Genomic DNA, 22,425 nt, shown 5'->3' with positions numbered 1-22,425 from the left:
TCTGCTGGCAGCACAGAGCAGGGGCAGTCTCAGAGCTGCTCAGCCCAGCCAAACCAAGGAACTCCCTGTGCAGTCTCAGCACAGCAAAAAAATACCAGAGCCACTGCCAAATTGCACTTTCGATGGATTTTCCAGTGAAGGGACTCTCCAAATCAGAGCTAAACAACTCTGGAGAGACAAGTGACAGTTCCACAATCCAGAAGGGGCTGCAACCAGGTCTGCTCAAACCTACACAGGACTGAGTCCCACACGGCCAGAGCACAGAGACACACACCACCTTCCCTCAAGGGAACTAGAACTTTTATTGCCCAGACACAAGTTTAAAACACAAATCAGGCAAAGCCCAATTTTCACCCAGCCTTGTTCGTCTCTACTAGAGGCTCCTCATTGTGTTCAGCTGCTTTCCTGGGCCAGAAGCACATGTAGGCACCCACTCTGAATCCAGCAACATCAGCACCAGCACAGAGACTGCAGGCTTCACCCCACCACTGGCTCCAAGGTGGGCACAGCTGCTGCCACGTGCTGGAGATCTGGAGATACATGGCACCATTCCAGTCCTGTCTCGTCAGTCCTTAGGGATGTCCAGCTCTAGCTTCCTCAGGGTTTTTTGGAAGAAGAGGGGCAGCTTGCAGACAAAGTCTAAGGGCTGGCCCAGGGGCAGGCAGAGCTGGTGGGCATGCAGGTGCAGGGGCAGGTGCCGAGCCTTGCTTTGCTCCAGCTTCAGCCTCCTCAGGGTGAGCTCAGGAAGCTTCTGCAGCAAGGACAGAAAATGTTCCCTTCAAAACTGCAGCTTTTCAGCTGGGACTTGAAATCCCCAGCCCACGAGCAGCTGGGGGACACAAGGGGCCGTATCCAGCTCCAGCTGCCCCCCAGTGCAAGACCTGCCTTACCTGGGGCGCCAGTTTGCTCCAGTGCGAGTATTTGTGATCCCCCAGGATGGGGCATCCCAAGCCATAGGCCAGGTGAACCCGGATCTGGTGCTTCACCCCTGAGGGGAAAAGAGGAAAAAGAGAAAGCTGACATCCGGCTGGGCCAGGCTTCACCCTCAGTGCTGGACAAAGCCGTGCCGAAATCGCTGGCAGCCAGCAAACAGCTTGGCAGCAAAGCATCGCCCCAGCAGGGCTCATTCCCAGAGCTTTGTCCCAAAAACAGGACAAAGTCTTGTCTGATGACAAGTTTCTCCTTCCAAAGCTGCTGCATGCTGCAAAGAGAGCAGATTGAGCCCTGGGACAGGCCTCACTCACCAGTGATGGGCTGGAGCTCCAGCAGTGAGCAGGCGGAGGCAGCGGCCAGCCGGCGGTAGCGCGTCACCGCACGCTCGGCGTGCCGCTTCCCACGGGCTTTCACCACCCTGCCATCCTCCGGACACAGGCGGTAGTTGGGAGCCAGCGTCATCTGAAGGGTGGTGAGAGGGGGAGTTGGGGGAGACAGGAGGCGATGCTGGGCCTGCCTGGCCAGAATGGCAGCCGAGGGAACAGAGGACTCACCTTGTAGTGGGACTGGTGGCTCTGCACCTCCTTTTCCACAATGGGGATCTCCACAATGCCCTCAACAGGGTCCGGGTCCCCCAGGACAACTGCCCTGGAAACGGAAAGCAGAGGTCTATGGGGTGGTGCTCTCACAGGAGGGGAACCCTCCCCTCAGCCCCTTTCCCACGATCCAGTCCCATAAAATGGTGCTGAAGGGGGAAGATAAACAACACCCCCCCTATTTCCACAAAGCCCCCAGACCCCAGGGATTGTCCCCTCACCCTTTTTTTAAAGGCCTTTCACAGCCCCCATCTTCACTCAAGCCTTTCCTACCAGTAGATCTTCTCCACCTGACGGGTTTTGAAGAGCAGACGAATCTTCTCTGCTGCCTCCTTGCTCCGTGCCAGCACCATCACACCCGTGGTCTCCTTGTCCAACCGGTGGCAGAGGTGGAGGGGCTCAGCTTTCATGTTTTCCAGCATCTTGGCCAAAATGGGCAGCACATCAGCGATGCAGTTCTTGATGCCGGGGCCACCTGTGTGACCCAGGGCAGCAAGGAGTCTCACCTCTCGTACTCCCCATGCACCCTAAATCACCCCAAAATGCCAAGGAAGGCATGACAGTGACCAAGATCTGACAGTGACCAAGCCCCTGGAACTCTCCCTGGGAAGGGAAACACCAAAACAGGAAGGACAGAGGATCCCAAAAGCACCACGGAGCCATTTCCATTCCTCACTCGCCCTCACCATGCACAGGGAGCCCATAAGGTTTGTCTATCACCACGATCTCCTCATTCTGGTATAGAGTTCTCTGCTTAAGGATCTTGGCCAGGACATTGGGGTGAACCTGCTGCAGATGCTGGCTCATTGCAGTGAGTTCCCGGAGCCATCGCCGTGTCGGGTCCTTGGGGATCTGAGGAGAGAAGGAGACACCAGTGCTGGGGTTTAAACAGCTCTTGGCTCTCACACAAACCTGCACTGGCACCTGCAGGAATGTGCTCGCCTTCCCTGTGCTCCTGCTCCATGACTGAGGGACAGCCTGGGATCCAGAGGGATTGGGACAAGCTCAGTCAGTGGCCTTGGGGAATCTCATGAGGTTCAACCAGGCCAAGGGCAGGTGCTGCACCTGGGTCAGGGCAAGCCCCAGGATCAATCCAGGCTGGGGATGAAGGGATGGAGAGTAGCTCTGAGAGAAGCACTTGGGGTGCAGGTGGGGGAGAGCTGGACAGGCCCTGGCCCAGAACCCCCCTGTGCTGGGCTGATCCCCAGCCTGGGCAGCAGGGCAGGGGGGATTCTGCCCCTCTGCCCCCCAGGTGAGACCCCACCTGCAGAGCTCCAGCTCGGGGCTCCCAGCACAGGAAGGAGCTGGAGCTACTGGAGCCCAGAGGAGGCCACGGAGATGCTCCAAGGGCTGGAGCCCCTCTGCTCTGGAGCCAGGCTGGGAGAGCTGGGGGTGTTTATCTGGAGAGGAGAAGGCTCCAGGGAAAGCTCAGAGCCCCTTGCAGGGCCTGAAGGGGCTCCAGGAGAGCTGGAGAGGGACGGGGGACAAGGGCCTGGAGTGACAGGATAAGAGAGAATAGCTTCACACCGACAAAACAGGGAATTAGAGGAAATACTGGGAAGAAACGTTCCCTGTGAAGGTAGTGAGGCCCTGACACAAGTTGCAGAGAGCACTGCCCCACCCTTGGGAGTGCCCAAGGCCAGGTTTGGAAGGCGCTGGGAGCACCCTGGTCTAGGGAAGGGTGTCCCTGCCCCTGGCAGTGGGTGGAACTGGATGGGTTTTTTTCCCATCCCACCCGATCCCTCACCCGCGAATCTCGCTCCCGGTACCGGCCCGCGCTGTGCACGCCGGGAGTTGTAGTCCGGAGACCTCAGGCCCAGCAGCCCGCACTACGCTCACCTCTCGCTGTTGCTCCTCACTCTTCCGAAGCCGCTCCGCCAGCTCCTCCGCCCGCAGAGCCGCCGTCGCCCGTCCGCTCCTGCAAACGCCACGCACGGCCTGGACCAGCCCCACGCCACTCCGCCAACAGCGCCTCGCTGTGCCGCCGCCTGCCGCCATCTTCTACCTCCTTCTCCACGTCCCTCAGCCGGCCAATGGCGGCGCCGCGGGTGCAGCACCGCGGAGGGCCCGCCCAATAGAAAGGTGCCGCCTGATGAGCGACAAGCGCGCTGGCCAATGGCGGCGCGTGGGGGGTGTTTAAACCTCGGCGGCAGTTGCGAGTTACAACGAAGCAGCGGGAGCGGCGCGGCCGGGCCGGAGGTACCGGGGAGAGCGCGGGGTGGGGGATCCCAGCCCGTACAGCCTCGGCCATCCCCTCAGCGCTGCCTCACTACGCTGGGGGCGCTGAGCCGCCTCCCATTGCCCCCAAACCAGAACACAACACCGCTACGCCGGTTTTCTTGAGATTTATAAAAAATAGCACTGAAAAAGCACTTTTTTTTTTTTTTTTCCATTACAGTAATTTTAAAAAAGGGTGAAGCGTCTGCTGCCCCTATGCCGAGGTGCCCCGTCACTCGGGGTCCATACAGATCCTCTTGGGCAGCTGCTCGGGGGCTCCGCTGCTGCCCCGCTTGCCCTCAGGGGGCTCCCCGGCCCAGTCCCCCGGCAGCCCCGGCCGCTGGGGCGGCTCGATGCGGCCCCTCCGCACGAAATGCTCGATCCGGGCCTCCAGCCCCTCACATCGGGGCCGGGCCAGCAGGGGCTTGTAGGTGCGGGCTTGGACCCCTTCCACGAAGCCGCTGATCTGGCTGTGGAGTGGGGGCTGCAGCTCACCCCAGGGCACCAGGCTGCTCTCTGGACCTGTGACATCATGGAAAAACAACATTTAATTATCCCGTCGTTTTTTCTTTCTTTTTTTTTTTTTTTTTCTTAAGCAGATAATCCTTTGTAATTCCCAGAATCCCATAATGATTGTGTTGGAATGGACCTTAAAGCTTATCTCATTCCACCCCCTGCAACAGGAGGGGACACCTTCCTCTACCCCAGGCTGCTCCAAGCTCTGTCCAGCCTGGCTTTCAACACTGCCAGGGATCCAGGGGCAGCCACAGCTTCTCTGGGCACCCTGTGCCAGGGCCTCCCCACCCTCCCTGGGAAGAATTTCTTCCCAATATCCCATCTAACCTGGCTGTCTGTCAGTGTGCATTCCAAGTTATTCCCCCCATATTCCCTTTACCTTTTCTGGTGGCCACGGGAGCAGCATCCAGCCCTGCCAACATGTCCCGGAGCACGTGGGTTTTGATGGCATGGCTGGCCCAGAGCTGCTGCAAATGTGTCACGTTGAAGCCCTGCACCTCTGGGTCATAGAGCCACTGCAGGTCTGGGAACTCACAGTCGTACAGGACCAGGGGAAACTCGACTGCCATGCTGGGGACAAGGACAGGATGAGGGACCACAAAAAGGCTCAAGAACAATGGATCTGCCAAAAACCAGCCCTAACCTCCATGGAACTTCCTTTCTGAGTAAAAAGTAACTTAATTTTCACCAAATACCAAGGACTACAGCTATCAAAACTTCGCTCAAGAGCAAGAAAACAGAGATCCTTGTGGATATGTTCCAGTGAGGCCACTGGCAGTCTGTTTCCATGCGAGAGACTGCTTCATGTGCTGGCATGTCTTGCCAGCAGCACTCCAGGCACAGATGTTGCTCTGAAGAGCAGCCCATTGGGTTTTCCAGACCAATCCCTACCTGTACTGTGGTTTCCGAGGGTTCTTCTCCACATTCAGCAGCTCATCAATGACATCCGGGCTCTCCATGCCCTGGCCAATGAGGAACAGCACGGCCATCATGCAACGGACTTGGTGGTACAGGAATGCCTGTCCTGTCACCTCGAACTGGCACAGCTGGAAGGGATCCCGTGGCCTGGCTTCTCCTCCCCTGTCCACCCACGTCACTCTGGCGCTGAGGATCGTCCTCTGGAAGTTGAGCACCCCGTTGGCCACGTCCATCTTGCAGAGGTTGCGGAAGTCGTGGGTGCCCACGTAGTGCTGGGCCGCGGTGTCCATGAGGGCCACGTCCAGCTGGGCGCAGGGGAAGAAGTACCGGTAGGTGCGGCTCAGGCAGCTGAAGCGGGCGCTGAACTCTGGCCCCACGGGGGCCCAGGCCAGCACTCGGATGTCAGGTGGCAGCACCCTGTTGAGGATGTGGGTGTAGCGGAGCTCCTCCCGCTGCCCCTCACCCTCATGGCCATTGAGCTGCTGCCCCTCTGGCAGGCTGGAGCGGAGATCCAGGGAGATCACCTGCAGAAATGAGGAAAGCCAGGATTAGAGTGCGGATGGATGGGCGCAGCAGCATGTGGAGTCAAGTCTTCCCACACCTCTAGGAAAATAAATCCAGGATCTCCTACAGATGAAGGTGGCTTCAGTCAGGCAATCCTGCCATGGCAGAGCTGTGAGTGCCTCTGAGGACCCGAGCAGATGCCATGGATTCCATTAATAAAACAGGGAAAGTTGCAGGCTGCCTACGTAGCACAGTCTCGGAACAGCTTAATCTTTAGTCGCGGGGTTGTAATGTGCTTTTTTTTTTCTCAAGCTAGAGGTGATGACTTGAAGGCAGTAACAGCCTGGATGGCTGGGAAGCCTGGTGTGGGAACAAGTTCATTCCCACCGTGGGTGCCGTGTGCTGAAGTGGTGCAAGAGAAGGCACCAAATGCCCTCATTACATGTAGCTCATCCTGTGAAGGAGAGCAGAGCAGCCATTTGAAGTTAAACCTATGCCAGCTTTGCTTTCTGTGCTGGGAGGGAAGAAAGGAGAACCAGCCCTATGGTGAAGCCACCAAGGTTGCTCTCTCCCCAATGTCTCAGCCAGCCTGATGGCTCTATGCCCACCAAGCAGGCCAGCTTGCTTCCCTCCCTCCAGCTCCCACTCCCACGCTCCCTTCCGCTGGCTGCAGCTCCCCTCAGACCCTTCTGTGCAGGAATTCAGCTGCCTGATGCTGCAGGAAGTGAGCTGGTTCCCCGAGATCTTGGGTTTTTATAGGGCTGGCAAGTTAAATCAGCTGAGAGGGCCCTGCCGAGGGCAGGGCATCACCAAGCTATTGGGGAATCTGCAGCCTAAACCACATTTTATCCTCTTAAAACAGAACCCTGGAAACAAGTAATATGGGGGGGGAAATGGCACTAAAAAAGGCTTCAAAGGTCTGAAATCATCATTGCACATGCAGGAATCCATTGCTAGGTTTGCTTCCAGGGTTAAGAGCTGATAGCTTTTAAAGAACAAATCCAAGCAGTAATCAGAACTCCATCCCCCCCAGGAAAAGGGACAGGAACCCCCATGGAGATGCTGACCTGCCCAAAGGCACTGACGCCCTTGTCCGTGCGCCCGCAGCGGTGGTAGTTGGACGTCTGTCTGTCGTCCACCAGCCGTGTCTTCTTCAGGGCTTCAAAGAGCTTCTCCTCGATGGTGTTGGGGGTGTTCTCCTGGCTGGCAAAGCCCTGGTAGCCCCAGCCCAGGTAGGCAATGCGCAGTGCCACGTGTCTGCGGCTGTGGGCACCAAAATCAAAGGGCCGTTGTTGGCGTTTCCTGGCTTTCCCAGAGGCTGGAGGAGCCTCTCTCCTCCCAGCACCCTCCTTGTCCTCCTGGAGCTTCTCCTGCAGCCGCTTCACCTCCACTTCCAGCTCCTGCACCCTCCTCAGGAGCTGCTCATGGTCAGTAGCCGTGCTCTCCTCAGCCATAGCCACTACCTTGGAGTGTCAGTTTGTTGCTGATGGATCCTTGGGGTCTGCAGGAAAAGAAAAAAAACGGTGGATTTGCATTTTTATGTGGCTTTTATTAGCTCTCTAGGCTTGTTCTGCAAAATAACTGTTACCAACAGAGTCGGTCTTTATTGTCTAAGCCCCTTGGTGTTCCCAGGGGAGCACAAAGCAGGGCAGGGCCTGTGTGCATAGCTTGGGCAGCTTCATTTCACTCAAATCTCTTTTTCTGGGCTCTTCAAACACTCCTCTTCCCCCAGCTGATGGGATCTGCTCCGTCAGCAGCAGCACGTTCCCGGCGAGCCGTCACGGAGCCCTTGTCATTTTCACACCTGCATCCCCGCTGCTGACTGCTGCCACTCATCCCGCCCCGCCATCTGCTCCCACTGTTCCCAGCGGCACCAGCAACACTTGCGGCTTTTCAAATTGCCTTAAAGAGATCCTAAACCTGTGCTGAGAGTGGAATCTGTGTCTGGATCCCTTTTTGTCACAGGGCTGGAGGTTTACTATCACCAGACTCATAAATGAGCATCTAAACACACTGCACTGAGCCCTTCCCTCCTCTGGAAGTAAAACAACCTCTTGGATGTCTCTTGATTAAATTATAACTAAATATTGTGGGTTTAGAAGCAGAGGTACAAGCAAAGACCATTAATCTCTCACCCAGTGCACGGAACCTGCCCTCTGTTTTTCCATGAGTACTTAATTTATCACCTAATTAATTTTAGTGTAGTTTTCTAGAAGAAATTTAGGGATTGTGTTTGTATTACTGTAGGGAAGAGCCTTCTGCTGGCAGCAGGAGGTTTAACAGTGCACTGAGAACACCCCCAACCTAAATCAATACCCCCGAACCCAAAAACTCGAGCATCGAGCATCAGAACCCCTTTGACATCTTTAGCCAACCTGAATGTTCTGCAAAAAATTAATCCTGGTTTCTTTTTCTGCAGAATCCACCCAGTTTGGTGGGAACCATGGAGAAGGTGCTAAGAGCAGAGCGCGAGGAGCAGCTGGCAGCTGATCTGAGCCCACAGAGCTCCTGGCAGAGATGCAGCCACGTGCCATCGTGTTTCCAGGATGATCCCTATGCTGACTCATCCATCGCTTCTGGCACACAGCCAGCCCTTCCCATGGATCAGAGGGAAACCAGGAGGTTGATGATGAAGAGGAAGGTGCTGAGGCACAGACCTGATGGAAGGGTAGAGGTCTCCGATGAGTCACCAAGCATCAAGTCAGATATGAACACCTATCCATGGAACCTGAGGCAGTCCAGGACTTATAGGGATGGCACCATCTCCGAAGGGGAAACAGAAACCGCCAGCGGCACCTTGGAAGACTTCCTGCACTATGATGAGGATGATGACTGGTTCCTTGAGGACAGGCCCTACTCTCTCCGGGGGGATTTTGGGAGCGACACTGTATCCGAGCGCTCTGTGCCAGTGCCGCGTGGGCGACTGCCACGTGGGCGACTGCCACGTGGGCAATCGCTCAGGGTGCCCGCTTACATTGCTCCACAGGCTGAGAGAGTGAAGAGAACTGACCCAGTGGCCAGACTTAATGCATATAGGCAAGACTGGGAAAGATTCCGCTTTCCTGGGCAGGATTCACACCAGGGCTTGCGCTGGGCCATGCGGACACAGATGCTGCAGTCGGGGCTGCCGCGCCGGGCACAGAAGCACCTCGTGCCCAACACGTATGAGGTGCCCACGACGAAGAAGCGCGACTCCCTGCGCTTCGGCGTGCGCTGGGACCTGGCCCACTGCAATATGCCCCGCCGGAACACCACCTACTAAAGCCACAGCCCCGCTGCTTTCTGCTCCTCAACATCCTCCGTAATCTGGAAAATCCCTCTGGTGCACTTCAAGCATCTTAAGTTTTGGTGTGGAGGAGGTTTTCTTTGCAATGTCTCAGCAGTACCTTTCTCAATAAAGCATTTGCAAAGATTCCTAATTGTTCTGTCGGTTCATTAGAAACACTACAGGTAACATCCATTATTCCAGACTTATCTCTGCATCAACTAACTTTGCTGCCTTTGCCTTATTTTACCTCATCTTTAAAATAAAGGAGGTTTAGGATGGAAGCAAAGTATTATTAGCACTACTAACAGTGTTATTACTATTCCTAGTGTTAATTCTTTTCCAAGATATGGGAATGGACTGAAAAGGTGGCAGTTCTGGCGCAGGAAAGGGTCCCCAAAAGCTCAGTGGGATGGCTGGAAAAGAGAGTAGGATGATGGGAAGCATGTAACAGCTACAGCCTGGAATTCTGTGCCCAGCCCTGCCATGAACCTCCCCAGGAGGTGATCCCAGATGGGGAACAAAGAAGCTTGAGGACCTGGCTGTCACCCCACTGTGAAGGGGTTCTGGCATCGTGGGGGACCTTCCAGGTTGGAGGTCTCTGACTCTCCAGCACCCGGTGGATCCTCATCCATCTGTGAAGGAGTCTTTGTGCCCCAGAATACTTGAAATGCTCCCCAAACTCTTATGAGGGACAGCACCCCAATTCTACAGTTTCCCTGTTCCTTTAGCACCCAAGGGCCCCTTCCCTCCCCTCTCAGAGCCTGTGAGGGCCCTGACTGCAGCAGGGGACCCTTTCTGCTCTAGAGGGTCCCTGTCATCCAACTCCCCAGGGACCCCACCATGTCCACTATAGGACAGTCTCCATTCCTCAGAGACACCCAAAACCTTATGGGGACCAGTGCTGGCACCATGTACGATCCCTCTGTGCAGCTGGGAACCCTCACTGCCCTATGGGGTCCCTGTTCCACAACACCCCAGGGACCCCCCAAAACTCCATGGGATCCCTGCATCTCCATCATCCTGGGGACACCTCCTTCCCCTTTGGTGTCCCAGGATTCAGCATCCTACGGGAGGGCGACACAGCCCCCAAACCCTGCGGGGTCCCTGTCTCCAGCAGGGGACTCTCCCTCCTCCACGGTCCCTGTCCCCAACTCCGCAGAGCTTCCCAGCACCCTGTGCGACAGGCTCTGTGCCCCAGGAGCCCCCTACACCTTACAGGGACGAGTGCCGGCACCCTACGGAGTCCCTGTGTGCAGCAGGGGACCCTCCCCGCCCCACGAGGTGCCGGTGCCCAGCACCCCAAGGACGCCCACCCAAGCGCGGGCTCTGCACTCCGCGCGGCTGCCCCGGGCTCCCCGGGCCGTACCCGCTCCCGCCGCCGCCGGTGCCGGATGTTCCCGCCCCATCCGGCGCTGCCGGCACTGTGGGACGGCTCCATGGCGGGGGCGGAGCGCGGGCTCCGCGGGCTCGGCCCGGCGGGCGGCGGTCCCGGCCCGGGCTGCCCGTGGCATGGGGCCGCGCCGCGCCGCTCGGCCTCCCGCTGCCCCGGGCTGCGCTGGCCCGAGCGGCCTGGCCGGGGCACGGCCCGCGGGCTCGGCCTGCTCCCCGCGCCCCCCGCGCCGCCCGCGCTCCGGCCCGAGCCGGAGGACGAGGAGAGAGGTGGGTGCCGGAGGGGATCTCGGCGCCAGCCGCCTCCGAGCCCCGCCGAGCGCGGACCGACCCCCGCGGGGTCCCGGGGGAGGGGCGGCCCACGGCATTTAGCCGTAATTTAATCAAGAGGGTGTTTAATCAAGAGGAGGGAAGGGCTCAGTGCAGTGTGTTTAGATGCTCATTTATGAGTATGGTGATAGTAAATGTGGAATAATGGATGTTGCCTGCAGTGTTTCCAATGAACCCACAGAAAAATAAGAAATTCTCTGGGGAGAGAAGAGAATTTTCATTACAAGCCCTTTGTTGTAAACTAAAACACAAGAAGTTCCACCTTAGCATTAGGAAGAGCTTCTTGACATGGAGAGTGGCAGAGCACTGGGACTGGCTGCCTAGGGAGGTCCTGGATTCTCCCTCCTTAGAGACATTCCAGACCTACAGGAACACGTTCCTGTGTCACCTGCTCCAGTTGACCCTACCTTGGCAGGGGGTTTGGACTGAATGATTTCCAGAGATACCTCCCAACCCTAATGACTCTGTGATTCCATTTGTTTTATTTACGGAGTTACTGCCTTTCTCAGTGCCACTGGCAGAGCTGTCACTGATGAACAAGTTGATCCACACGTCTCTGGTGGAGTCCCAGCAGCATGTGGAGATCCTGCAGCGAGACCCCAGCTCCCCTCTCTTTTCCATCAAGACCTTCGAGGAGCTGCCCCTGTGAGTTGCTGCAGCCCCCAGCCCCACCATGCTCCATCATGCCAGCCTCCTTCACGTGGGCCCTTGGATGCTTTGTTTCCACAGGAAGAAGGAGCTCTTGCAGGGGGTTTATATGATGGGCTTCAACAGACCATCCAAAATCCAGGAGCAGGCTCTGCCACTGATGCTGGCATACCCGTGAGTAGGAACACGGCGGAGGCGGCTGAGCCCCTGCTCCTCGCGGCACCCCAGCGCTGTGGTGCCAGGCAGGAATGCCCTGACCCCTGCTTTGCACTAAGCTGCTTTTGCCTTGCAGGCCCCAAAATCTGATTGCCCAGAGCCAGTCAGGGACAGGGAAAACAGCAGCTTTTGTCTTGGCCATGTTGAGCAGAGCCAGTGCCAGCGAGAAATATCCGCAGGTAACGCAGGACAGGGAGAGCTGCTGCAGGAGGGGTTGGCCCAAGCACCCAGGACACTGCCAGGGGCAGAGCTCTGAGCTTTGTCTCAGTTCCTGTGTGACTTTACCCACTGGAGTGGGATGATAAACCACCAGGGCCCAATGGCAGGTAGGACCAAAAGCATGGTGCCCACTTCAGGATTGCCAGAGTAGATCAATCCAGGCTTCAGTTTCCCTGGAATATAGGTTTTGAGGAGCAGCTGCAGACACTTCTGGTTTCTGGTGGTCAGATACTCCCAGTCCCCCCTCTGAGTGCAGAATCAGCTTTGCCAGCTGTTTCCAGCTATGTAAGATCTCCTTTTGTATGTGTGGACAGTGTGGCTGAACTAGGGCACAGGAACAAGCTGCACCACACTTCTGAGAGACTGATTTCCTCCTCAAAAAGAGCAGCAGCAACTTCTTTCTGCCCCCTTGGCTGGAGCTGGGAACACAGCCCAGCTCCTGAACCTCCAGCTGTGCCATGCTGCCCCATCCCCTGTGCCTCAGTGCTGTGGGATGCTCCTGAGCTCCTCTAGCCCTGTGCCCTATCCTGACAGCTCCTTCCTCTGCTCTCCTGCAGTGCCTCTGCCTGGCTCCCACCTACGAGCTGGCTCTGCAGATCGGGCAGGTGGTGCGCGCCATTGGGAAGTTCTGCACTGACATCAAGGTGAACTACGCTGTCCGGGGAAACCGAGGTGAGTGCAGCCCAGCACAGCTCCCAGCACTGCTGCAGAAACAGGGAGGGAGCACAGGGATCATCTCTTAGGGCCTGGAGCTACCAGGGACTGCCCAGACATCCATGAAGGGCAATAATATAGTGTCTGTCCCCCTCTCCTGCTGAGGAGGCTTTTCCATCATCGCTGGCTGCTTGCAGACTCCCTTTTCCCATATGGGGGTGGTTCCCATGACCCAAGGCTGTAGGGAAGTGTCATGATGACCCATTGAAGGCATTGCTGAGCAGCCAGAGTCTGAGCAAGCCAAGGGAAAACACAGAGCAGCAGAGTGCTCCGTGCCTGGAGGCAGCCAAATGCCTTTTGCCCCCTTGCAGTTCTGAAGGGCACAGTGCTGGAGGAGCAGATCATCATTGGAACACCGGGCACCACCCTGGACTGGTGCTTCAAACAACGCATCCTGGACCTGACAAAGATCTCCTTGTTCGTGCTGGATGAGGCTGACATCATGATCGACACGCAGGGCCTCTCCTGTCAGAGCATCCGCATCCACAGGTGAGGATTGCTGAGAGCTGCTGTCCTGATTCCCTACTTTCCCTTCTCTTCTGTAGCTTTAAAGGAGTCTCACCAAGGGGCTGTGAGAGTGTGCCCATGGTGCCAAAGAGGCTTGTCCACAGGTCTGTCTTTCTGTACAACTGCGTGCACTGGACACACAGGAAGACATTTCACCTTATTTAGCTTTCCTTTGAGCTGTTCTTTGATTGACTCACAGAACCATAGAATGGCCTCAATTGGAAGGGACCTTGAAGCCCATCTTGTTCCCACCATTTCCTATTGGCACGGACACCTTCTATTAGACCAGGTTGCTCAGAGCTCCATCCAGCTTGGCCTTGAACACTTCCAGGGATGGGGCAGCCACAACTGCTCTGGACAACCTATGCCAGCGCATCACCATCCTCACAGGGAAGAACTTCCTCCTAACATCTAAACCTGTTTTCTTTCGGTGTGAAGCCATTCCCCCCTTTTCCTGTCACTATAGACTCTTGTAAAAAGTCCCTCTCCATCTTTCTTGTCAGCCATCTTCGCTTCCCTTTCCATTGAAGGCAACACAAAATCAGTTTAAATTAGGGTTTCTGTCCTTTTCCTGGACAGCAGCAGCTGCTCTCCGGGGCTGATAGAGCTTTTTCCCTGCCCCAGGGCTCTTCCCAAGAGCTGCCAAGTGCTGCTGTTCTCAGCCACTTACAAGGAGCCCGTGCGGGCCTTTGCGGAGCGGATCATCCCCGACCCCATCGTGATCAAGCTGCGTGAGGAGGAGCTCACCCTGAGCAACATCAGGCAGTACTTCATGGTGTGCCAGAGCTCAGATGAGCAGTACAAGGCCCTCTGCAACCTCTATGGCAGTTTCACCATCGGTCAGGTCATGATCTTCTGCCAGGTAAAGGGCCTGCCTGGGAGAGCCCTGCACTGCCCCTCTCCCGTTGGGAATAGCAGGAAGGAGTTATTTTACAGTGTGGGCACAGTGGCTCCTCCCAAGACCCCAAAACAAGGGAGCAGACCCCAAGGGAGTGTTGAAAACTGCCATGAGCTCCCTCAAAAGGGGCAGGGGACTCTGGAGAGGGAACTGTTGGCCTCAGCCTCTCCCCGTGTGTGCAGACCCGGAGGCTGGCAGACTGGCTGTCGGGGAAGATGAGCCAGGACGGGCACCAAGTGGCCATCCTGACAGCAGAGCTGACGGTGGTGCAGCGGGCCAGCGTCATCCAGCGCTTCCGTGAGGGCAAGGAGAAGGTCCTCATCGCCACCAACGTCTGTGCCAGAGGTATCCTGGCAAACCCCGTGCCCCTCTGATGGCCTGAAATGCACCAGGCCTGCTGTTCTTCCACATGGGCTTGAGCAGCAAATCCTGTGGGACAAGGTATCCCAAGAGGATCCTTTCCCTCTGTTCCAGGCATTGATGTGCAGCAGGTCACCACGGTGGTGAACTTTGGCCTCCCCGTGGATCAGGACGGCGAGCCGGATTTTGAGACCTACCTGCACCGCATTGGGAGGGCGGGACGCTTCGGGCACCGTGGCATCGCCTTCAGCGTGGTGCAGAGGGAGACCGTGCGGCTCGTGCACAAGATTGAGGAGTATTTCCGTGAGTATCCACATGGATCCTCCACTCCCAGAGGCAGGGCTGGGACTGTGATCCCCTGCAGCTCATTTCCTGTTGGCAAATAGTCCTTGTCGGGCTGATCCCCTGCCCAGGGGTCATCTCACTGGGTGACAAATACAGCTTTTAGGGTGATTTTTGCTCCCCAGCTAGCAAATTTCCCAAGAAGCAGCCCTGGAGGTTGTGTGCAGCTTGCAAAGGATGTTACCGGTACCCAGGATGCTTCAGCACCTTCTTTTTTTCCCTCTTTCAGGCATTTTTTTGCCTTTCCTTGCAAGCGCTTGTCCCAGGGGACCTGGTGCCCCAGCTCAGCTCAGCCCTGGCTGTGGGAGAGGAGGTGGCAGCTGTGGAAATCTTTCCTGAGTGGAAATTGATTGTCACTTCCTAACATCAAGAGGATTTTCATGGGATTTGCCAGATGCCAGAGCTGCACTGATGGTTTTTTTAATCCCAGTGCCTGTTTTCCCTGTGATTTCTAGAGGAAAGAAGGTTATAGAAGCCTTCTGATGGGCAGGAAACTGTCCCTTCCACATCTCCAGCCTCAGAGCCACTTGGCCCTCTTGGTTCCATCAAATGTCCACCTGTCCTTGGAACCTGGAGTGAGCCTGAGGCAGACACCAGGCAGAGAAAACATGAGACACACATTCTGGCAAAGATTGTTGCCGTGGAGTAGAAGCAATGAGCAGCTGGAACAACTAGCATGTGGATGAGCCCAACCACAGCCATGGGCAGAAGGAGCTAGTGTGAGGATGAACCCACAGTGATCTGACTTTCATGTGCTTTTCATGTTGTGATGTTGCAGTTGGAGGGTACAGACCCTCCCTGTCCTGCGTGGCTGTGGAGGTGGGATCAGGGAGCAGGGGTACATCAGAGGCTGAGCTCTGCATGCTGCTGCTGTGGGGCTGCTGCTGGTGCTTGCTGCCTGCTGCCCTGATCCACTTCCCTTCCTGCTTTGTCCCAGCTGATTTCCCTGCTGACCCCATTTCTCCTGCACTTCCTCCCAGCTGATTTCCCTTAAGAGAGAAGTGCTGCAGTGAGCACTCCAGGAGCTTCCCAGCTGGCGTGGGGCACTCAGGTGACACAGACAGCATGCAGGGGAGCGAGCTCTGCACTCACATCCCAACAATTGCTCTTTCCTTCCTACAGAGACCACAATCAAGCAGCTGGATCCATACGACATGGACGAGCTGGAGAAGCTTGCAGCTGAGTGAGGAGCAGGGATCCGTTCTCCCAAATCTAAGTTGCAGTTCTAAACAGGAGGAAAAGTTACAGGGGAAGACTTCCCGGTTCTCTTGTATCCTGAAGCTGTTGAGTTTTGTTGTGTTGCCTGAGGAGAGGCTGGAGCGAACCTTGTGTCGCTAGATGGCAGCAGGAATCCACTGCTGCCATCCCAGATCCCGGGGCAAAATCCAAGTGTTCAGGGTCCCGGCAGTGCAGGAGAGAGGTTGGTCCCCCGGGGGTTCCGAAATCCAAGTGTTCAGGATCCCATCGGTGAGGGAGAGAGGTTGGACCCCAGGGATCTGAAACCCAAATGTTCAGGGTCCCAGCAGTGTGAGGACAGAAGTTGGACTCAGGGACTAGACTGTGTTTGTGCCTTTGTTAATCTTTAATAAATGAAATTGTTTGTAATCACCAGGGTGGCTCCTTCTTTACCAAAATTCTGAAATATATCAACCCCTGCAGGTGAGGTTCGATTAGGTCAGTGTTGACAATGGTGTCATTTATCGGGTTGGCTACTGTACCCTGCTCTCCTCATCCAGATTTGTATCCAAACCTGACCTGAACGGGCACAAAAAGTGACCAAAACTGATGAGAGTGCAGCCAGAGGTGGAAGCAGGACCTGGTGGTAGCAGGAGGGGGCCTGGCCCTGGCTCTGCAGTTCCTTGCTGCCAGCTTTAACCCTTTGGGGCATTTCAAGCCTCCTTGTGGAGAGTACACACATTTAGTATTAACAGTGTGATTTTGGTAATTCTAATTAAAGGATCAGAGGGGAGATGGGAGATGGAAGGTAGTTTTCCAGGCTTTGCTGGGTGTTCCCTGATCCCCCTCACCACGTGCACCCCCAAATCTCCCCTGGCTTACTCCAGCCCCTTGGCATTGCGTTACGGCACAGCCGCCCCTATGAATGTTTGATGGTCTGGGGCGTTGCAGACAGTGGGAGATGAAATATCAAACCTTGCTCCTTGCCTGGCTTCCCCAGCTCCAAACCCCCCAGCTTTGATCACAGGGGAGTGGCAGTTTATTTTCTCCTCCTTTAGCCAAAAAATACTGTGTGGAGGAGGGAACACTCAGGGATTAAATTCCCACGTGGGGGGAATGCATGGATGCTGCCATTCCCACAGCAAGTGCACTGTTCCTCAGCCCTGAGATTGCAGGGGCCCAGGCGGCAGTGGCGTCGGGTTCCCCCTGTGCTGGCAGGTTGATAAATAATTAACAGTTAATCAGGGCTGGGCTTAATTACCTGGGGGTAACCAGAGAGCAGGTCGTGCCGGAGAGCGCAGCCCTGCTTCGACGTGCCGGTGCTGGACATGGCGCCATGGAGCGTGGTCGGGCACCACCACCGCCTTGGAAAGGGCCCTGGATCCTGGTGCTGCTGCCGGCACTGGCGGGGGGTGAGCACCGACCTGTCCCAGTGTGTCCCGGGTGGGGGGCGAGCAGAGGCCTGACGGCCGCTCTGCCCCGGCGCAGGGCAGCCGCTGGCGGCCGGCGAGGCGGCCTACGAGGAATGGCGGGCGACGGGCGTGCGAGGCCGGGCGGTGGAGCTGAGCTGTGGGCCGGCGGCCGCAGCCTCCGCCGGCCGTGGTCTTCTGGAGCTTCACGCCACAGGGAGAGGGGCTCCCGCGGGCGGTGGCCGTGGGCTCGGGCAGGGAGGTGGCCATGGCCCCCGGCACGGGGATGCTGGGCCGGGTGACGCTGCGCAACGGGACGCTGGAGCTGCGGGAGCTGCGCATGGCCGCCCAGGGCCGCTTCCTCTGCCAGGGGCTCTTCCCAGAGCGGGGCCGGCTCCGTGTGGGCTATGCTGCCGTCCTCCTGCCGTGTCCTGGGTAAGTCCCTGGCTGTGGCCAACCTGGGGGGACCTGCTGGCCAGCAGCAGCCAGCATCACACTCTCCTAGATCGTGGTCAAGCCCAGCCCCTTGCCCAGTAGCCAACAGAACCATCCACTGGCCAACAAAACACCTCCCGAGCCAACAAAGGGCTCCACAAGTCAATAAAGTGTAGCACAAGCCAGCAAAGTGCCCCAGTAGCCAATGCAGAGTCCCAATAGCCAACATGGTGGTTCACTAGCACCTGTAGTACCCCATTTACCAACCAGGCACCCCACTAGTTAGTGGAGTACCCTACTTGCCAATGTAGTCTGCTACTACCCAGCAAAGCATCCTTATAGCCAACATAACACACCGCTTGCCAATATAGCATCCCATCAGCCAAGGCAGCTCAACACAAGCCAGCACAGCACTCATCAGCCAACCCAGACAGAGCTCCACCAGCCAACTCCACTAGCCAGCACAGAACACCATCAGCCAGCAAACTTCCCTTGCCTCGAACCAGTGTAGCCCCCTACGAGCCACCATAGCAGCCCACTCAGCCCTGGCTACCCAAGCATCCCCCCACCCCAAACTGGTCCCAGTAGCTCCCCCAGCTAGTACCCGTGCCCACAGCCAGCACGCCCCTCACTAGCCTGCAGGTGTCCTCACTAGCCACTGGCTGCTATGGCACTTCACTAGCCAAACAATCTGTCTGGGTGGGGGGCGTGAGGGGCATGAGGGGCATGAGGGGGCATGGGTGGTCCCCGGGACGTTCTGGTGTCTGGGGGGCCGCTCACACTCTGTGCCCCCAGTGCCTGTCTCCAAGCCATTCGTGCGGCCGACGGCGGCAGCGGCAGCGGAGGGGGCGGCGGTGGCCCTGACATGCACCGTGCGGGAGGGGACGGAGCCGCTGAGCTTCTCCTGGCAGCACCAGGAGCCCCGGGGGGGTCCCTCAGTGACTCCTGCAGGGCTGGGGGGCTCCAGGGCAGAGCTGCAGCTGACGCCTGCCAACCGCAGCCACACGGGCTGGTACATCTGCACCGTGCACAACGAGGTCAACAACCGCACCAGCGACCCCGTCTACCTGGACATCGTCTGTGAGTGCCCTGGGCGCCACCCACCTCGGGGGGCCCTCAGCCACCAGCTGGGGGGGCATCTTCAGGGCTGGTGCCATCCATGGCATGTCTGTGGCCACCACAATGCTGCGTGGTTTATCCATGGCCACTGAGCACCCTGCCACCATGGTATGTCCATAGCTATCATGGAACAGCCATGGACATCATGTATCCTGCCACCGTGATGTCTCTGTGGCCGCCACTGTCTCTGTGGCCACCACGGTATGGCTTCTTGCTGCTTTGATGGATTCATGGCCATCACACACCCCACCGGCATAATGCCTCTCTAGCCACCATGGCCAGCTTGTGTGCTGTCACCACGATGCATCTGTGACAAATGTGTGCCATGGTGTGCTCACAGCCCTCATGGTGCTAAGGGGCTTTTCCTGCCCAGCTTCGCACCAGCAAGAGGAAGCCCCAGGGAGGGCTGTGTACCCTCTATGGGGCTGATCCTGTCTAAAGGGCCCCGTGTCCCCGCAGATGGCCCCGATGAGCCGGCCATCCGTGTGGAGCCCTTCTCCCCCGAACAGGGGGGCTTCTCGGCGGGCGAGCGGGAGGACGTGGTGCTGAGCTGCCTGGCTCCCTCCAACCCCCCCAGCCGCTATGTCTGGCTGCACAACGGCTCCCAGGTGCACGTCGGCCAGACCTACGTCATCACTGCCATCGCCCGTGCCCAGGCGGGCACATACACCTGCCTGGCAGAGAACAGCCACCTGCAGACCCGCACCCAAGCCACCATCGTCCTCACTGTCTACTGTAAGTAACCCCGCGGGGGGGCCCTAGGTCCCCACAGGGTGAGACAGACCAGCGCAGCTCCCTGGTGAGGATGTGGGAGGGAGGGTGGGGCTGGGGGGAACCCACGCTCTCCCCCAGTGCCGATGGTCTCCTGCAGATCCCCCCGCCGGCAGCCCCAGCTGCTCCGCCTTGGCCTCCGATGATCAGCGCGAAGTGGCTCTGCGGTGCCGCTGGCTGGGGGGCTTCCCCCTGGCTCGGCTGCGCTGGGTGGGCCCCCAGGAGGAAGAGGAGGAGGAAGAGGGGTTGATGGGGACCAGCTTTTCCATGGCCACCAGGATCCAGCCAGGGGTAGCCACCAGGAACGGCAGCTCCTTCTCCTGCCTGGCCTCCCACCCCGCTCTGCCACTGGGGGCTGCATGTGGGACCACCCTGTGTGAGTGACAGTGGGCCCATCTGCCCCCCAGCCCCCTTTGTGACCCTCCGATGTCACAGCAGAGCTGCAATGACCCCGTGCCGTGGCCAAACCATGGACGGGTACTCCAGGGTGCTGCTGCCTTTCCTGGGACCTTCAGCACCTCCAGCTTGCTCCAAAACGGGGACGCTGGGGCACGGCCGGGATTGCGGAACCCCCCTCGCCCTGGGTGGGGGGGGAATCTATCTCCTTTTTGGGGGTGCTTTGGCACAGCGCGGCAGTGCCCCACTCCGACACCGCTCTGTCCCACAGGGGTCCCGTCTGGCAGCCCCACCTGCGCGGCGGCGGCCACCCAGGGTGACGAGTACGTGATGCTGCGGTGCCGGTGGGAGGGGGGCACGCCGCTCGTCACCCTGCACTGGCGAGACAGTGCGGGCCGGACCCTGGGCGACCCCGTGCCCTCCACCGCCGTGCTGGTGCTGAGCACCGACGGCAGCCTGGGCGGCCGGGAGTTCGTCTGCGTGGCCGCGCACCCGCTGCGGGCCGCTGCCGCCGAGTGCCGCCTGCGGCTGGGTAAGCCGGACCCGTCCCCAGCGCCCCCACCGTGCCACGGCGGGGTGGCACGTCCCGGCCGATAGTGTCCCCCCTTCTCGCCGAGTAGAGGTCCCCGAGCTGCAGGCGGAGAGCGAAGTGGCGGTGCTGGAGGGCGGCGAGGCGCTGCTGGCGTGCCGGCAACGCGGCAGCAGTGCTAATCTCCGTGCCACGGTGGCTTGGTACGACCCAAAGGAGAGGGAGGTGACACCGGGGCTGGCAAAGTACCAGCTGGAGCAGGGAGAAGCGTGGGTCAACCTCACCGTCCGGGATGCCGAGTGGCCAGGAGACAGTGGGATCTACCGCTGCACCGCCACCAATGCCGTGGGCACCGCCAGCCTCCCCGTCCGCCTCCGCGTGGACCGTGAGTCCTGGGAAGGGCAAGAATGGGTTGGGGGTATCAAGGGTGGGCTGGGGGCATCAAGCCCCTCCTGCCGGGTGCCATCTCGCCGCAGGGTACCCAGCCCCGCCCAACGTCACCATCAGTAAGCTGCGGTACACGCGGGCGCGCACCGAGGTGCGGCTGGAGTGGCGGACGCAGGGCGCCGGCAACCTCACCGGCTTCGTGGTGCAGCGGCGCCAAACCAAGAAGCCCCTCCGGGAGACCCCCAGTCCCTGGGAAACAGCCGCCGGCGACATCGAGCCTCACTCCCGCGACCGGCGCCTGGGGGGGCTGGACCCCGCGGTGCTCTATGCTTTCCGCGTCCTGGCCGTCAACCACCGCACGGCCGGGCACCCCTCCGAGGTGCAGACGCCAGGTGAAGTGGGCAGGGGCTGCTCCGTGGGGGCAGAGCGAGGGCTGAGTGGAGAAGGGCAGCGTTTCCATCCTGGTGGAGCTGAGGAGCCGAGTGTGAGCAGCCGTCAGCAGGTTTCAGGCACAGGCTCGCACCTTCCCGGGCCTTTCTGGGCTCTGCTCGTCCCTGCTGCCTGCCATGTTCCCTCTGCTCTCTTCCAGCCGAGCCTCCCTTCGAGGCCTACCCGGCGGTGACGGGGGCGGCGGTGGCAGGGATGCTGGTGGCCACCGCAGCCTCTCTGCTGACCGTGCACTGCATCGCCCGCCACAGGGAGACCCTCCCACGTGAGTGCCGGGGCCGCGGCGGCTCCTCGGGGGCCACGGCCCGACCCCTGCCCCCCCCACCTCACACCCATCTGTCTCCCCAGGCCTGCACGACCTCCTGTTCCGCACGTGAGTGCCCAAACCCCTCTACCCCAGCCCTCCCGTGCCCGGGCACCAGCGAGCCCCCCGTGTCCCCGCAGGGCCGGTCCTGGCGCCCAGGAGCCCGTGGGGACAGCGGAGGATGCTGAAGCAGCCGCAGGCGGGGAGGAGGAAGCAGGGCCAGCCCAGGGAGACTCGTGTGCCCCCGGCACGGCAGCGGGGGCCGAAGCAACACCAGCACAGGGAGACCCGTCTGCGCCGGGCACGGCAGCAGGTACCGGGGCGGGCTGAGGGCAGAGCCACCTGCCCCGCCGAACCAGCGCCCACCCGGGGCTCCTCCACCCCTTGCAGAGCCGCTCTCGGCAGCACCAGGCACCACCGATGACCCAGTTAATGTCACCATCACCGTGACAGCGACACCATGACCACTCCGGCTTTTGCTCCCTATTTCCCTCTCCTGCTCCCTCCCGCACCACGGGACGGCAGCACCCACCTGTGCGCCTCAGGCTGCGAGGCAGCTGCCTCCAAACGCTGCACCCGGCGAAAGCCCCTCCGCCTCAGCCCCGGGCCTGCAGTTACTGCTGGAGCTAAAATAAATATTTAGGCTACAATAAATAGTTTCTCACCGATGGCAGGAAAAAAGCCCGAGGGCCGAAGCACTGCTCTCAGCCCCAGGGCTGGCAGTGACTGGGGATGCTGCCTGCGGACTGTGCTGAGGTTTCTGTGGTACAAAAAGAGCCACAAAGGTTTTTGTGGGAAGGGGCCTCATCTTCACCCCCAGACTCTCCAGTTTGTGGCCGGCCAAACCGCAGGAGCTTAAAAATAGTGATTGGAGACG

The 22,425-nt window shown here is 58.8% G+C and overlaps 5 protein-coding genes across 7 annotated transcripts; 3 read left to right on the top strand and 2 right to left on the bottom strand.

Annotated features, from left to right (window-relative positions):
* Window positions 1-283: 283 nt before the first annotated feature.
* On the bottom strand, window positions 284-3,527 carry RPUSD4 (RNA pseudouridine synthase D4). The gene is made up of 7 exons (XM_009097808.4): window positions 3,369-3,527; window positions 2,216-2,381; window positions 1,803-2,004; window positions 1,488-1,581; window positions 1,245-1,395; window positions 891-988; window positions 284-751 (listed from the first exon to the last, which is right to left on the bottom strand). The coding sequence occupies exons 1-7, from the start codon at window positions 3,525-3,527 to the stop codon at window positions 566-568; spliced, it is 1,056 nt and encodes a 351-aa protein (XP_009096056.3). The 3' UTR covers window positions 284-565.
* HYLS1 (HYLS1 centriolar and ciliogenesis associated) lies at window positions 3,386-9,096 on the top strand. Its single transcript, XM_009097860.4, has 2 exons — window positions 3,386-3,728; window positions 8,104-9,096. Exons 1-2 carry the CDS (start codon window positions 3,645-3,647, stop codon window positions 8,944-8,946), a joined length of 927 nt encoding a protein of 308 aa, XP_009096108.3. The 5' UTR covers window positions 3,386-3,644; the 3' UTR covers window positions 8,947-9,096.
* Window positions 3,860-10,359, bottom strand: PUS3 (pseudouridine synthase 3). 3 transcript variants are annotated; one of them, XM_030232659.2, is made up of 5 exons: window positions 10,319-10,359; window positions 6,752-7,185; window positions 5,154-5,704; window positions 4,642-4,832; window positions 3,860-4,268 (listed from the first exon to the last, which is right to left on the bottom strand). In XM_030232659.2, exons 2-5 carry the CDS (start codon window positions 7,136-7,138, stop codon window positions 3,979-3,981), a joined length of 1,419 nt encoding a protein of 472 aa, XP_030088519.1. In that variant the 5' UTR covers window positions 7,139-7,185; window positions 10,319-10,359; the 3' UTR covers window positions 3,860-3,978. The 3 variants fall into 3 exon arrangements, with proteins under 3 accessions (XP_030088519.1, XP_030088521.1, XP_009096088.2); XM_030232661.2 differs by lacking the exon at window positions 10,319-10,359 and adding an exon at window positions 10,266-10,313; XM_009097840.4 differs by lacking the exon at window positions 10,319-10,359 and adding an exon at window positions 8,060-8,191.
* A 70-nt stretch (window positions 10,360-10,429) lies between these two features.
* DDX25 (DEAD-box helicase 25) lies at window positions 10,430-16,183 on the top strand. Its single transcript, XM_030233438.2, has 10 exons — window positions 10,430-10,611; window positions 11,181-11,316; window positions 11,401-11,493; window positions 11,612-11,714; window positions 12,312-12,426; window positions 12,780-12,957; window positions 13,600-13,837; window positions 14,056-14,218; window positions 14,348-14,536; window positions 15,698-16,183. The coding sequence occupies exons 2-10, from the start codon at window positions 11,204-11,206 to the stop codon at window positions 15,760-15,762; spliced, it is 1,257 nt and encodes a 418-aa protein (XP_030089298.1). The 5' UTR covers window positions 10,430-10,611; window positions 11,181-11,203; the 3' UTR covers window positions 15,763-16,183.
* A 904-nt stretch (window positions 16,184-17,087) lies between these two features.
* On the top strand, window positions 17,088-22,012 carry VSIG10L2 (V-set and immunoglobulin domain containing 10 like 2). Its single transcript, XM_050983599.1, is given in 13 exon segments — window positions 17,088-17,163; window positions 17,240-17,340; window positions 17,342-17,588; window positions 18,391-18,675; window positions 19,174-19,449; window positions 19,586-19,861; window positions 20,153-20,413; window positions 20,502-20,795; window positions 20,887-21,189; window positions 21,387-21,509; window positions 21,593-21,617; window positions 21,689-21,861; window positions 21,939-22,012. Coding segments are annotated over 13 exon segments (2,514 nt in total).
* Window positions 22,013-22,425: the final 413 nt, after the last annotated feature.

This window comes from Serinus canaria, chromosome 24, assembly GCF_022539315.1.
Source record: "Serinus canaria isolate serCan28SL12 chromosome 24, serCan2020, whole genome shotgun sequence".
NCBI classification, from domain to species: domain Eukaryota; kingdom Metazoa; phylum Chordata; class Aves; order Passeriformes; family Fringillidae; genus Serinus; species Serinus canaria.
The sequence above is the reverse complement of the archived record's forward strand: the minus strand, read 5'-3'. Positions and strand labels throughout refer to the sequence as shown.